This window comes from Cucumis melo, chromosome 6 (assembly GCF_025177605.1).
Source record: "Cucumis melo cultivar AY chromosome 6, USDA_Cmelo_AY_1.0, whole genome shotgun sequence".
NCBI classification, from domain to species: Eukaryota; Viridiplantae; Streptophyta; class Magnoliopsida; order Cucurbitales; family Cucurbitaceae; genus Cucumis; species Cucumis melo.
The window spans coordinates 2,804,199-2,820,075 of record NC_066862.1 but is presented as its reverse complement, the minus strand read 5'-3'; the positions used below and the strand labels follow the sequence as shown (position 1 = coordinate 2,820,075).

Sequence of the window (15,877 nt, the reverse complement as noted above, 5' to 3'; positions counted from 1 at the left end):
GAAATCACCCAAGGAACTGTATTGCTAATTATTGTTTTATTTTGATTCTTTTTGTTCTTGTAATATTAGAAAAAACATTAATTTCATTTGTATTTTCGTCGAAATTTCTATAATAAATTTAAATTAATACAATTTTTGCAAAAATATCCATTAAAATCATCAAATAGTTCAATCAAATCAATGGTACACAAAAATAAATCTAATTTTATTTAAAATTTAATAATAAAAAAAAACGATCGTTTCTATTTAGAGATTCATAAACTTCATATAAAAACTTCAAAATTAAACTATAGTTTTTACTCCATTTTATAAAATATTTAAAAAATAATAAAATCGACGAAATATTTATATCTTACAGTGAAATCGAATTTTATTTTATTAATTTTGTCATTTAAAATAAATTTTAATAAATAATATTAATAGCGATGAAAATAATTAAAGAAAAGAAATAATAGAGAAAAGGAATTAGGATGTTAAAATTATGGTCTGTTACTTAGTTTTTGGTCAAATTGATAGAAAATTAAATGGGGAAACGAGGAAGAAAGAGGAAGTGGAAGTGCAAGTTCCTCCTTTTATGGCTCACATGGCGACTTTCCATTTTGGACATTCTGTCTTCTTCTGACTTCGCATTACCCTTCTCTGTGTTCTTCTTATCTAATAAACTTCCACTTCTCAAAGGTAAAAAACCAATACACATAAAACCCTTTTACATCAATTTCTTTATTATATGATGATTATGATGATACGATATTCGATTTCATTTTGATTTGATTTGATTTTTGAATACGCCTCTCTCTTTGACAAAAACCCTTCCAAAATCCCCTTCAATTACAACTCTTTTTCTCTCTTCTTTTAGATCTCGCTGTTTCTATTTCTTGTTTGTCTGCCTACCAAACGCTTGTTTGTGAAACCCCTTTTTTTCTCTATTGTATCCTCTTTTTGATACAAACGTTATTTGTTGGGTTTTGCCCTTTGCTTGGATGGTGGGGTTTTCCTGCTTTTTTTTTTTTCCTTTCTTGTATTCTTTTCTTGATTCCTTTAACATATTTTTATCCGTTTCTTTACAGATTCTACTGCTCTTGATTGTATTTCTTTAATTTATAATTCGTGCTTCACGCACCCACATGCATGTTTTTGGGTTTGTCTGATCTGGATTGGATCACAAGGATCTTATGTTCTTTTTCTACTTGCAGAGAGAGAGATAGAGAGAGAAAGAGGGTGGGGTTTAGGGTCTTTTCCTGCAATCTTGGTCTCTAGAGAGAGGAGTAATGGAAGAAGCAAACAGGAGAAGGAGAAGGTGAGTTTTCTTGAATTGAAGGATATTCCCATTGGCCCACTTGAGAAACCTTTCTTCTTTGTTTGATATTTGTGTGAACGTTCCTGGGTGGGGCTGTCGTTTGTCTTCTCGTGACGGCCTGGTGTAGTCAATTGGGTCTGCTGGAACTCCGGAAAGGATTAAAGAGATTCTTTTTTTCTTTTTGTTGGCTAATTATGATCTGGGGTTTATTGGATTTGGTTGAATTGACCACTCCGTAATCATTATGTCCTGGCTTGTGTACTTATTGAGTTCAATTTCCAAACCGTGGCCTTCCTTCCCATCGATCTCTATTGAGTTTTTGAGGTGAATGACTTTTGGTTTTGAATGCTCTTGAGCCATGGCTGGTATCGATGTTTCGAAGTATGCACATAGCCCTGTACACAAGGCTGTTGCCACCAGGGATTATACCAATCTCAAGAAAATCCTTGCTGGACTTCCACGGCTTTGTAATCCATCTGAGATTCGCACCGAGGCTGCTTCATTAGCTGAGGAAAACAAGGCTGATGCCATTTCTGCCGTCGTCGATCGTCGAGATGTTCCGAATAGAGATACTCCATTGCATTTGGCTGTAAAGCTCGGGGATGAGACTGCTACCGAAATGCTTATGGTTGCTGGGGCAGATTGGAGCTTGCAGAACGAGCATGGTTGGAGTGCACTTCAGGAAGCAATTTGCAGTAGACAAGAAGGGATTGCCATGATAATAGTCCGGCATTACCAGCCATTGGCTTGGGCAAAATGGTGTCGGAGATTGCCTCGCTTGATTGAGACTATGCGAAGAATGAAGGATTTCTACATGGAAATTACGTTCCACTTTGAGAGTTCAGTGATCCCTTTCATTTCTAGGATTGCTCCTTCAGATACATATAAGATCTGGAAAAGAGGTGCTAACTTGAGGGCAGACATGACACTGGCTGGTTTCGATGGATTTAGGATCCAACGTGCCGATCAGAGTATTCTTTTTCTTGGAGATGGGACAGAGGATGGGAAAGTACCTTCTGGGTCACTCTGTATGATCTCACACAAGGAAAAAGAGGTAATGAATGCTTTGGACGGTGCTGGTGCTCAGGCAACTGAAGAAGAGATTAGACAGGAAGTGACAGCAATGTCTCAGACTAATATATTTAGACCTGGAATTGATGTCACTCAGGCTGTTCTTTTGCCTCAGTTGACTTGGAGGCGCCAGGAGAAAACTGAATTGGTAGGTGCCTGGAAAGCTAAAGTATATGATATGCATAATGTGGTTGTTAGTATCAAATCCAGGAGGGTCCCTGGGGCAATGACAGATGACGAATTCTTCTCATCGTGCAATGAAAATGAAACTGAGAGTGAGGAGTTTGATGACATTTTAACTGAGGATGAACGAAAGCAACTTGAGAATGCACTTAAATTAGATTCGTCTGAATTAAGTTCTGAAAATGGTGATGGGATTGTTGCACATCGGCACAGTTGTTTTGAGCAGAGGGAGGTTCCTATTGAGGATGTAAATGGATGTAGAAATGGAGAGACTCGGCAGGAAAAGAAAGGATGGTTTGGGGGATGGAGGAAACGTGATAGCAAAAATGAAGGGCAAAAGAAGATTGCTCCTCCAAGAAGCTCCCTTTCTATGGATGATAAGGTAAGTGATCTTCTAGGGGACTGTCCTCCTGAAAACAATAGCAGCAGGCCTGGAAGACATTCTGTAGAGATAGTGTCTGAACACCGAAGAGGAAGGGATACCAGATCTACCTCTTCGACGTCTGAGAGCAAAAATCGGCACAAGGATGGGAGCCATGAAAATGAGTATAAGAAAGGGTTGAGACCTGTTCTATGGCTTTCTCCGAACTTTCCTCTACAAACTGAAGAACTATTGCCATTGCTAGATATTTTAGCTAACAAGGTCAAGGCAGTTCGTCGTTTGAGAGAACTGCTTACCACAAAACTCCCGCTGGGAACCTTTCCGGTCAAGGTATGGTACTTGTTTTCCATGTTCTTTTTGTGGGCAACTGTTTGCTTGGTTCTAGTATTCATTCATAATGTATGTATATGATGGAGTTTATGTGACATGGCATGAGAATCATGTTTGGCTTCTTGCTGAATTTTCACCTGAAGTGTGGCACAATACTCAATTTATAAATTGTGTATATGGCATGTGCCGAGACGTTTGCTAGCATTAGATCAATCTGAATATTTTAGATTTTACACTCTCTAGCCTTCTCTTACTGCTTATAAACTACGATCCAAAAGCCTGATATTATGAGCCGGTAATGTTTTATCTGGCGTTACACCTAATGTCTCATCTTGAAGTATACAAATAGATGGATGGATGGATATATAGGTAGGCTGTGAATTAAATTAAATACCCAACGAGTTCAAACTTTTTCTCCCACCTGGTTCTAGGGAATGAATATCATTACAGACAGTGATGAGTGTTATGGGAATTGCATGACTCAATAGAACTTTGGAATTTATGGAAGCTTTAAAAGTATCATTCTCCAAGCATGTGAAGAAATCAGCTTTTATCTTGCTATGATTATTGTTATGGATACGAGGAGTAAAAGCCAAGTAACGAGTAACTTAAAAACTATGCCCACAGACCAACGTGATTTTTTTTTTTTTTGGGGGGGGGGGGGGGGGGGGGGGGGGGGATAATTATCCGTAGTGTACTTAATGAGATAGGGCTCCATCTCCTCAAGATTTGGGATATAGCAACTTTATTGTGATAACTTTGATTGCCAATTGTGTAAAGTTTACAAGAGAAAACTGGAGTTTGGTTGGCTGTTTGGGTTATTAAGTACTCAGATCGGCGTTGAAATTGAAAATCTGGGATGCATTATGCATGTAGCTTCGTTTTCACTTCCTTGGCTCAGTGAATCTGTTGTATGTTACCGATCATTTAATAGAGCTGACTTCCAATGCCTACCCCATAAAACCTCTTACCTTATTCTTGCTTTGACTGGTAAAGACTTAAAGTGATGATTGGAAACTGATGATTCTTTGTTAGCCAATTATTTTGGCGTTCTTGTTGAATTGTTTAATTAACTTGAAGTATTAAACGGGTCAATGCATTCTTCAGTTAAGTTAGTTGTGATGCTATTCTTTTTCTACAGGTTGCCATCCCTGTGGTTCCAACCATCAGAGTGATTGTTACCTTCACAAAGTATGAAGAACTACAGCCAGTGGACGAATTTGCAACGCCACCATCGAGCCCTACAGCTGCACCACGCAGGGATAGCCCTTCCGTGACAAGTGCCTTGAGTTCATCTTGGTTTCAATGGATAAAAGCCCCATATCAACGCCCGAGCACATCGACCAGTGTTTCTAGCAGTAGTAGAATAGAAACTCTCGAAGACCCATTTGTCATTCCCCGCGATTACACCTGGGTTACTGCAGAAGCAAAGAAAAAGAAGATGCAGGAAAAGAACAAAGCAAAGAAAGGAAGAAATCGCCGCGATTGATTGAATCAAAGTCACGAGTTCAGTCTCTCGAAGCAGTGTGAAGCTCATTCAAAAAACAACAAATTAGAAGAACAGATAAAGAGGTAGGAAATAGTTTACTCATTTAAATTCATCAATTTGTGTTTACTTTGAAAGAAGATGAAAGGAAAAGTCAGTCAGTGGAAATGGTTAGTCATGTTTGTGTAGAAGAAGCTTTAATTGACCCTTGAAATGCACTTTAGGAAATTCTTCTAGTAAATCATTGTGGGGGGTGGAAAGAATAACACTGTTTGTAGAATTTTTTACACCATCGACTTCCACTTTTTACATTGCTCTCTTACTCACATAACGCTTCTAAATAATCATGCTGATGGGGATGGAATTTGTCAACAAATTGTGATGATATTTGTGATGTTAGTACAGACGAAATAGTAAAAATGATGAACAGCAGTGTTTGAAAAGATGAACAAAATCAGCTAGTGATTGTCTAATCGAACTCTGGCGTGGGTAAGGCTTTTTGGTGTCTTGATTACTTATGTCGGCATGTCGACTATGAGTTTTGACTGTCGGCCAATATCACCGACAATGAGGGAGCTGTCGTTTCCTTGACGTGGAAAAGGGTAAAGTAAAAGCCTTCTCCTTTTAACAAATTTAAGATTAAACAAACCAATAAAATATAGACTACCTTAAATTGGCACGAATCACGACTAACATTTTATTGTAAAAAATACATATCTTTCAACTTTGAGTGCATTTTCCATTTTCTTTTTTATTTTAAATTAAGATGGAACTGGATAGGATAACTAATATGTGTAAAATATTCAAAATAGAAAAACATATGTGACAATTCATTGCAACGTCAATCTTGTAAATTATTGAATAGTTTTAAAGATTATTAAATGATAACAACAATTTAGGTAAAGGGTCTATTTAGATTGCCATTTATATAAATTTTTTTTACACTTATTTAAACATTTAAAAGATCAATTAAAACAAGTTTTCGATTTTGCCAAAAATTATTTCTTTTTTAATGATAATTTAGCAAAAGTTGAAATGTTAATATTATTTTTACAAAATTTCAAAGCCAAAAGTCCAATGATAGTTTCTCTTTCCACAAATCCAATCAAGTCTTTATTATTTATTAAAGTTGTTTAATAGAACGGTCGCTCTCTATTCATAAGAGAATTAAAAGAATTCTAAAACGATAACTTAAAAGAGAATTAGTTTATAAAATAGGAAAAGATAAATTAATCCAAACCAAGATATCGTAATTCCTAGTACACTAGATTTCCTAAAAAAAATGGTTTTAGTCATAATATTGTTTGGTGCAAAATGACTCTACAGATATCGAACAAGGTTAAATTACAAAATAGGTTCATATGTTTTGGAAAAAATTAGTAGTCATTGTAGTTTAATAAAATTTTCAAACGTTAGTCCAAGGATTCGGCATTTTTTAAAAAACAAAACTATCGACAGGGTATGGAGTAATTTATTATCATTGCGTCATAAAAATGCATGTTAGCATGATAAATAAAAAAAAATGAAAAAGTGATTGTGACATAGTACCTATACAATATCATAGTTGAGCTATACTTATTCTACCTGATATCTCATGTGGCACGTACAAAATATTTTATGGATTTAATCTTTATTTGATTGTCAAGTCATCATTCATCGAAGCTATTATAAAATTTAATAATATAAAATGAGCAATTGATAATCAAAGGAAAAATTTACAATATTACCATAATGCATACTAACTTCATTTGTTATTTGACAGTGATCTATTAACGTATTAAATATTTATTGTGTGAACCTCACATAATTGTAAGTGTTGGAAGCAGTATAAAAAAAAATGTTTAAACCTTATTTTGGTTCATAAACTTTATATATTGTTCTCTTTTGATCCCTAAACTTTCAAAACTATCTGTTTTAGTCCCTCGACTTTTAAAAATAGTACATTTTGGTCTTTGCTCTTAAGATTCCATTAACTCTATTAATACGATATGGTGACTTCTATATTTGAATGATTAAAAAACGATGTAGCGAAACAAGATAAGTCACTCTTAAAAATCTAATGTAAATAAATAAATAAAAAGTCATTTTGTCTTCCAGTTTCTAAATAACTTAAAAAAAATCATTTGTTAACTATTTTGACGCATTTCCAATCTGCAATTTAATAAACTGTTTTATTTTTCTAGTTTGGAGGTTAACCCTTTGGGACGTGAAAGATTTAAACTCTCGAGAAAAAAAGTAAAATTAATTTTAAATTTGCATTTATTTGATTCAAGTGTGTCGATCATATTTCAGGCAAATTTCTCGATCAATCTAAAGCCTAATATAAGTTTGAGGACTAACAAAAATAAATACGAGAAATCAAAATAAAATTTGAAGGTAGACAAAAATTTATAAACTACCAAAATACTAGAAATTTGGAGGACAATCAAATTAGTTGAGTGCTATTTCACTACCTAAGCTTCAAGGTTTGTAACACAAGTTGTATTAAATGCTAAATACTCGTATTTGCAATTTTCAAGACAAAATCCACGTGTCGAACTATGATTCATTTTCAAAACATGTAATAGAATAATGAACTTGGACCGGATATCGTCTAGTTTCATCCCCTTACAAGAACGCGCAAGAACGTTGATACGAATTCGAAGGCTTCCATTCTGGCAACCTCCATTCCTATTCAGAGACCTCTCTAATTCCTCTCGTTCCTCTCTTTAGAGCGAAAATTCGAGTATTAATCTTTTCTCTTTATCGAGAGTGAGAGAGAGATAGATAGATTTCTGATCTTCGTTTGTTGTATGTACTACTTGTTTTTGTGATCGGAACGATGAACGACGGGAAGAAAGGAGATCAAAACTTGGAAACTCCATTTCATGTTGTTCATAAACTTCCTGCTGGTGATAGTCCCTATGTTCGAGCTAAACACGTCCAGGTATTTTGAAGAAACGGCAATATTTATTTAACTTGGAAATTACTCATCAAGTTCATAGGACGAATTATAAGGATCGTGATTATCTGTTTTTTTTTTTTTTTTTTTTTTAAATTTTCGATGGTTCGTTTCGTTCAATTACGATTTCTTTCTATGAATGTGTTTAATTCTAACTACTTCGTCCGAGTTTATGCCGGTTTCGGCGTTGAATTTGTTTCTCCGAAGTCTGGATAAGATCCAGTTCGAATGTTGATGAACTTGTTTCTGATATAGGAAAACGGATTTTCTGATAAAGGAAATTGAATTCAAATATCTTCAGTTGACTAATCACGGAAAGATTTTCTGTTCATTAGTATCAATATTTTAAATACGGACGAATTTGGAAAGATTTGGCTCTCTGCTATACCTCGTTTGTCTTCAATCTGCTGAACTATAAATGATCATTTCTTTTAGGGAATTAAATATTCATAGTGGCGTTAGTGGAGTAGTTGTTCTCTTTATAACACAATAATAATGAAAGAGATAAAATTAATTTAAACAACGGATTCAAGAATCCACCATTATACTTGAACACATACATTTCCAATCTTGGCATATCCGTTTCGTTCATGAACGATCTTCACCCTAACTTCAGAAGATTTGAATTGTCGAAGGAATTGGAAGCAGAATTGAAGATTATACTGATCTGTTGAGCCAATTGAAAGAGAATATAATCTTGATTATGCTTTATGTTTCTCTTTAGCTTTGTAACGGATTGTTTATTCTTTTTGCAAATTCAGCTCGTTCAGAAGGATCCAGAAGCAGCCATAGTTCTATTTTGGAAGGCAATCAATGCAGGAGATAGGGTAGATAGTGCTCTTAAAGACATGGCAGTTGTCATGAAACAGCAAGACAGAGCAGAAGAAGCCATTGAAGCTATAAATTCTTTCAGGGATCGCTGCTCCAAACAAGCTCAAGAGTCATTGGACAATGTTCTCATTGACTTGTACAAGGTAAACAAAAGATTGATTTAGTTTCATTGATTTTGGCTACTTCTAGCCGAGGATATAATGTCTTAACCTTAACCCATGTTTTAAAATGCTAAAGGCGGTCTCGAGGCTTTTCCTCTCAAAGAGGCGAGGCATGAGCTTTGAGTCGGTAATAAAAAACATCTTAAAAACACTATATTGGTAAGATCGAGTACTGGTGGACATGGTTGTCACGTAGAGAAGTAAAACGAATTCCACAATTTTCACTTAATAAGAAACTCTGAACAGAATGTTCGTTGATTTTCTCCTTCAACGTTTTTAAACCACAACAGTAAAAGACGTCCTAATTAAATTGTGACACTCAAACCTTAATATTTTTTTTCGGGACAACTCATGAAGAAAACTTCTAGGTAGGTAGTCACCATGGATTGAACCCATAATTTATTGATTATGTCTTCTTTATTATTTTTTTAAGAAGCTAAGTAAATCACTGTTAATTTAGATGAGAAGCATAGATTTCAAACATTCATGCCTTTATGGTAATTCTTGAATCTCTAGAACTTAGAATTTTGCCTCCAGGTGGCTCAAAAGCTTGCATGACTTGAGGAATGTCTAGGAATTTTTAGTTTCGACGAAAGCCAGTGAATTTGATGAAAACATGGAAAGAAAAACATTGTGTGTTCTAATAATCTCAACATGTTTGGCAGAAATGTGGAAGAGTTGAAGAGCAGATAGATCTCTTGAAGCAGAAACTTCGAATGATTAATCAAGGAGAAGCCTTCAATGGAAAGGCCACAAAGACAGCTCGGTCTCACGGAAAGAAGTTTCAGGTCACCATTAGGCAAGAGACTTCAAGGATACTGGTACGTACGGACATCCATCAATTCATTCCTTTGCTATTTGAAGAAAAGAAAGCTTTCAAATTTGGGTGAAAACCCAACTCTTTTACTTAATAATTATAAAAAACCAAACGAGAGCCTAAGATACCAAAAAGGTACTCTTCCCTATGAAGGGATGGTGCCATCAATGAAAGGCATAGAGAAAGAGGTTAAACCAAAAGCACCATTGCAGGGGAACTTAGGATGGGCATATATGCAGCAAGAGAACCACAAAGCAGCAGAAGCTGTATATCAAAAGGCACAAATCATAGATCCAGATGCTAACAAGGCTTGCAACTTAAGCTTGTGTTTGATGAAGCAATCTCGACATTCAGAAGCAAGGGCGGTGCTCGAACAAGTGCTACATAACAAAGTTGGAGGATCCAACGACCAAAAATCAAGAAAACGAGCTGAAGTATTAATGAAGGAATTGGAAGAAGCTGAATTGGCAAACAAGTTGTTGATGATGGGTTTGAGTAGTGGGGGAAGTGAAGATTATGATGGTGATGGATTCATCAATCAGTCGGTGATGAACCAAAGGTCGCCGTTGAGGTCTAGTAGAAGGCTTCCGATTTTTGAAGAAATTTCTCAATTTAGAGATCAATTGGCTTGTTGATCCATTAGAACGAATTTCTTCTTTTTGTTATTTTAGTATACGTAAGAGATAGAGACAGTCGGACAGGACAAAAAGAAAAGTGAATTATTGGGTTAACATTTAAGAAGACGAAAGGGACTCGTCTTTTTTTGTGTGTTGTGTATAGTTGATGGAGAGAGAGCACATTTTTTCTTTGTTTGTGCGGTCGTTTTGTTCAATAATGAACTACATCAACGTCAACATTTTTGTTCATATTTTTTATTAAGGTTTAACATGTTAATAATGAAATCCTTCCATTTTACATAAAGATTAAATGTTGATGATGAATAATTTTGAAATAGAACAAATTAAAACCAATTTTTTTTTCAACTTACGCACTCTTCGACTAATCTCACATGATTCTAAACTATTAGAGATGTTAAGGAAACTCCAAAAAGAATTAATTCTTAGGTAAGCTGTCATCTTGAATCGTTTCTAACACTGGGGTGATTTTTTTTTATTTAATCAAAATGTAAATGTAAAACCTAATTATAACATCAAATAAAGGATGTTGTGGGTATAAGGTAAAAGACGACTCCCTTGTTGGTGAAAATCGGAGGTTTGTAAAAATAAAGGATCTACCACTTCAGATGATAAAATATTACTTTTAAATGCGTTTGGAAAGGTTAAAGTAATACTTGAAGTTTAAAGTTTTGAAACAAAATTTTAGTACCGAAGTAATTTCTATAAACCCTTTTTTTTTGTCTAATGTTTCAAAAGTTCTATCTTCACTCAGTATTTGCAATCAAAACTTTAATCAACAGTATCCCTGAAATTGATTTTTTTTAAAAAAAAGGATACCATAACATTTGAAATTAATGTTGAAGTTAAAAAAGTATGATTCGTACTTAATTTTCTTAATCAATCATCTTCAACAGCATTTTTTTAGCAAGAACTCCATTGAAAACTATTAAAAATCGATTGTTTCTCTTATGAAAAAAAAAAAAGGAAAATTGAAACATCAAAGAAATGAGAGAAGGAAAAAGAAAATACATACTTTTTAAGTACCTAACCAATTAATTTACAAAATAGGATCAAATCAAGAGATTGTGACAAGAAGAAGCTTACCAAGTCATTGGTCCAGATGATAAAGTGATAATGAATTGGATGATATCTTGCAAAAGAACAGTATAGAATAAAAGGTCAATGCTAGTTGGAAAAGATTTAAATCAGATATTGCAAAATCACTTCCATTGATTTTAAGAATGATGATATGATGAAAGAACACCAAAAAACAAGAAAGAACACTAGCATCAGTTATAAAAAGAACTTACAAAAGAAAGGAACATTTAAAAGGAAATTCAAGTTTGTATCTCTATTACAACTCAGAGGATCCACACAAGATGGATCACATAGAGGTCTACCTGAAGATTAAGGCATTTGGATATTTATATCTATACATCAAACCAAACTACAGACCCCCTTCCCTTACTTATCTTAAGAGGCTATCTAGCACAGAGGGGATGGGAATTGGATACAGCCTAGAACGAATGGAAGACGCGCCAAAATCAAAGATCTGAGAGTTGGGTATCCGAATCTATCTACTGAGATCATCCAATGCAGCAAAGGCAGTTTTACAGTGTCGAGGGTAATCGAGATGGAACTTAACATTTAAAGCCGTGACAGACGGACAAGATAATGATGAGAATCAAGGCAATGATAATACCGAGAACGATCAATTTTATTTTCATATTCTGAAACCACATCTTCCTCCTCATTTTAGTTCCCTGTGTCCTGAAATCCTGAGCCTGAAATAAACAGAAACATGCATAAAACATTATAATAATTTATATGCGTTGAAACAAGTCCAATTGCATCCGTGTATGGGTACCAACTCCTTAAAACAAAGAAGCAATGCATCTTTTGGAAGACGGATAAATGCAATGTAAGAATGATAATGTCTTTGGAAAACAAAAAGATGAATGCAACGGAAGCATGATAATGTCTTTGAAAGACAAATAGATAAATGCAATGGAAACCTAAAATCTGAGGTTGTTCCAGAAATGGGAGTAGGGGTTTATGAGCAATGCCACTGCCAAGTAGGGATGGAGACTAATAGAAAATGATCAAGCAACATCGATTTTACTTAATTAGCATCAAAATTTAAGGAAATTTTATTTAACCAACCTGTGAGCGGAGATTCTCAGTTTTATCCACTAACAACTCGATTTTCTCACCTCGATCAAGAACCTGCCAAACAGATAGAGAAATAGTTGTTTCGGGATTAAAAATCCTCCAAAAGGCCCCCTTTAGATTTTAGTTACCCTAAAATTTCTCAGTAGCTTTCATGGTGTCCTAGTTACCCGGACGCAAACATACAGCTGAATCAAACATTTATATAATTCAAACACCAGCACATCTAGAGGTGTGTAATATGGGAAAGTGAAAAGAAATTTTCCAGCTTTATTTTAGGACTACCAGTTCATAATTCACACCCACCCCACCAAAAAGAGGGAAAGAAAGGCTTATACCAGAGAGCCTAAGTAGAGAGTAACAAAATATAACATGTGAGGAAAGTCTCGACATGATGTGGTGGTAATTAAGTTTCTGGTAGTACTGTCAGTTCAGAACTCACCAAGAAAAACCAGTTTGCTGGCCTGGAACTATTTTAAGCTTTGCAGTTTTAAGAGGATCATCCGTATATTAAGAATTAACAAAGTACATGAACAACATTTCAAATTATTGAGAATGATCCTTCACTCTAACAAACTCAACAAACGATTATTTCTTCTTTTTACCTTCTCGATGTTTTCCATCATAACACCCTTGACTTCAGAAACCTGTGCCTTAACTTTAGCAAGCTTGCTGATCTCTTCAGGATGATCCAAACAATATTGCATGTGCTCCTTTAACTTTGATCTATGGAAATTAGTTTGTCAATGAGTTCGAAACTTGTATCAGAGCACATCAGTAACAAAAGCCAAGGGAAAAATGCAACTTCAACTCCTTGTACTAAGAGTGCAGACTCTAGATGAAATATATATAATGGCTAATTTCTTTTGAAGGAGTTCCATCTCATAGTTTTTATATATATTCAAGAATAGGACATCAGAATAGTACCCAAATTCTTTGTTCAGACTGTGGGCAACAGCAGTTGCAGCTTTCCCCCCACCATATCTCTTGTTGAAATCTTCCTTGACTCGCTCAAGAAAGGCAATGGGAATTTGTCTACCAGCAGCTTCAACAGCAACTACACAATAAGCTGCAGATTCACGTTTAAATTGGGCTAGTTAAATTGTATCCTTGCACAAACTATAGCAATATGGCATGTCAAGTACACACTTAACAAACACAAATCAAATAGAAGTCCAACAATAATGAAAAAGAAAGCTGGAAGTAAATTGCATCGTAAAAGAACTTCATGACTGAAATATATCGCCTAGTTACAATAAATTATAAGGAGATTATGAAATCCACCAACAGTTACCTACCAGGCTACCACCCTGAACCATATGACTATATTTTTAATGCAAGCAATCGCGATAATACCGAAACCAATTCACTAAAGGGAAGTGGAAGGAATTCATAATATTTGGCAAATAAGGCTACGACAGACGAAAAGCCCTTTGCATTGGTAGCTGGATACCACCATTTCTAATTCTGTTCAGGTTGGATCAGGCTGGATTCTAAACAGTGGATTTTACCTCTGGTTGAACGAAATTTACTTCCTCCATATCAAGTAGGCGATCTACTGCTCCGTTCTCTCTCAAGGTAACCAAAAACATGAATTCATTTTTTTTAAATTCTTTGTTAAAATGCGAATTGTTAAATAGGTTTATTGCTGCCTATTAACGTTTATAAGCAACTCGTTGAACTAAACAAAAATTCGACCGATCCAGGAGAAGCAAGATGTCGAAATCTTAAGTGACTCAAGATATCATGAACTACGGCAAACTGACGCACTACTAACCAAACCTTCATATGATAAAATCAACAGATCTGTAACAATGACCATAAGACATTGAAAAACCAAAAATGAATCTCCCAAAGCAAAACTCAATAAAAATAACTCATAACAAGATCTGGATCAAAACAAGCTATTACGTAAATTCAGAAAAATGAAACATACTGAATCCATTCTCGACGAGATAATTGAAGGTGTGGCCATCGCAATTGTAGGTGAACTTGTTGTTCGAAGCGGGAAGCTTCTGGAGGCATTGAGAGGCGATGCTAGTGAAATTCCCGGTGAACTCCGTATACTCAGCGAGGATCACCGTTCCTCGAGCCACAAAGCTGTAGATCAACGTTTGTTGCCCCATTTCCAAAAGAACCCTACCTCAGCAACAATCACAGATCAATAAATAAGAAGATTGATACAATGCCAACGAAACAATAAGAAAACAAACAAAAAAAAAAAAAAAAAAACAAACAAACAAACAGAGAGAGGTAGAGGTTGAGAACAATGGAGAAGATCAAACCAGATCGGAGTAGGAGGCAGAAAAATCCTTACCGGAAATTGGTGTTTCCAAAATTTTGTTTGAGTGCGCGGGTATATAGAGCGAGACGGAAAATTTGGGGTTCGAAATATTGGAGGAGAAAGAGGAGGTTTCCCAAAATTCACCTTTACCTTTAAATATAGTTAGGAACTGTAAGGGAGCATTAGGAACGTCGGTTGTTGAGTTGAGACTTCGGACCGTACGAAACAAATATATTTTTATATTTTAATAATGATAATAATAGTCATTATAAATCCGAAATTGAACGCTCTCGCGGTTCTTTTTGAATTTCAATTGTATCGCAATGCTCAATTCTTCTTTCCGTTTCTATTGTTCTTTTAAATTTTAACTTTTTTTTTTTTAGGAATTTTTAATTTAAATCACATTTGCTTCGATTTTAAGGAATATTTTATTTTGTTTTGTTATGTTTTAATATGACAAATTATTTTTTCTGATATGAGGCAGATCAATACGAAAAAATTATGTAGATTAAACTGTGGTTGTTTTGATACTTTTAAATTTGATAATGATGAGTGAATTGATCAAGTAGTATTCATAGTGATTTGTCTTTATTGCAATTTTTTTTTTTATGGTTGTAAGGTTGATGAATGTTTCTTCATGTTTCTGTTAGCATAATATAATTCGATAAGATGAGATTGTTTCCTCTATCTTTTTACTTTGTACGTTGAAAGTTTGCCATTTTAATGAATTTTTAATATTCTTCTAGTTAGTTGTTTGGTTGTAATGTCGTCAAATGGAATATATTATCTCGTATGTTTTATTAAAAAACTATGGCATTTTATTGTGTAAAGTGTTAGTAGGTGAGATTCTAAATATTTAAGAAGATGGTTCGGGTCAAACTGTCACAAGTCAAATGTTGCATTAAACTCAAATTAGTTGTATTGAGTATCAAACTAATTTGGGAATGTTGTTTTCAGGTACCTATGCACTTTTTTGAAACTTCCTTCTTATCTCTCTTGTAAGAAGTGTTTGGATATTCATTTCCCTAAAAGAGAAAGTGATACAATCTTTGACAAGTTGGGCAAGGAGCCTTTTTTTTTTCCAGCTGGGCCTGAGGAGCTATCAACGATAATTAACACACAGTATATGTAAATATGTTTGCATACTCCACGCGTGTGTGCTAGAAAGGGTGTTGAATATAATATAATCTATCTACCTATTACGTTTGTAAACTTTGAAGTTCAAAATTTCAGTCTCATACCTTAAACAATAGGGGTATTTTGAGTAATGAGCAAATTATTGTAGTATCGAATTACTATAATTTAGCT

The 15,877-nt window shown here is 34.8% G+C and overlaps 3 protein-coding genes across 4 annotated transcripts; 2 read left to right on the top strand and 1 right to left on the bottom strand.

Moving 5' to 3' along the window:
* Positions 1–508: 508 nt before the first annotated feature.
* Positions 509–5,058, top strand: LOC103483499 (uncharacterized). 2 transcript variants are annotated; one of them, XM_008440160.3, is made up of 3 exons: positions 509–678; positions 1,194–3,263; positions 4,405–5,058. In XM_008440160.3, exons 2-3 carry the CDS (start codon positions 1,656–1,658, stop codon positions 4,750–4,752), a joined length of 1,956 nt encoding a protein of 651 aa, XP_008438382.1. In that variant the 5' UTR covers positions 509–678; positions 1,194–1,655; the 3' UTR covers positions 4,753–5,058. The 2 variants fall into 2 exon arrangements, with proteins under 2 accessions (XP_008438382.1, XP_008438383.1); XM_008440161.3 differs by lacking the exon at positions 509–678 and adding an exon at positions 738–983.
* A 2,231-nt stretch (positions 5,059–7,289) lies between these two features.
* On the top strand, positions 7,290–10,365 carry LOC103483498 (protein SULFUR DEFICIENCY-INDUCED 1). Its single transcript, XM_008440159.3, has 4 exons — positions 7,290–7,675; positions 8,452–8,664; positions 9,348–9,503; positions 9,712–10,365. The coding sequence occupies exons 1-4, from the start codon at positions 7,571–7,573 to the stop codon at positions 10,132–10,134; spliced, it is 897 nt and encodes a 298-aa protein (XP_008438381.1). The 5' UTR covers positions 7,290–7,570; the 3' UTR covers positions 10,135–10,365.
* Positions 10,366–11,326: 961 nt separating this feature from the next.
* LOC103483496 (putative vesicle-associated membrane protein 726) lies at positions 11,327–14,770 on the bottom strand. The gene is made up of 6 exons (XM_008440158.3): positions 14,603–14,770; positions 14,222–14,424; positions 13,213–13,354; positions 12,891–13,011; positions 12,280–12,342; positions 11,327–11,900 (listed from the first exon to the last, which is right to left on the bottom strand). Exons 2-6 carry the CDS (start codon positions 14,409–14,411, stop codon positions 11,757–11,759), a joined length of 660 nt encoding a protein of 219 aa, XP_008438380.1. The 5' UTR covers positions 14,412–14,424; positions 14,603–14,770; the 3' UTR covers positions 11,327–11,756.
* Positions 14,771–15,877: the final 1,107 nt, after the last annotated feature.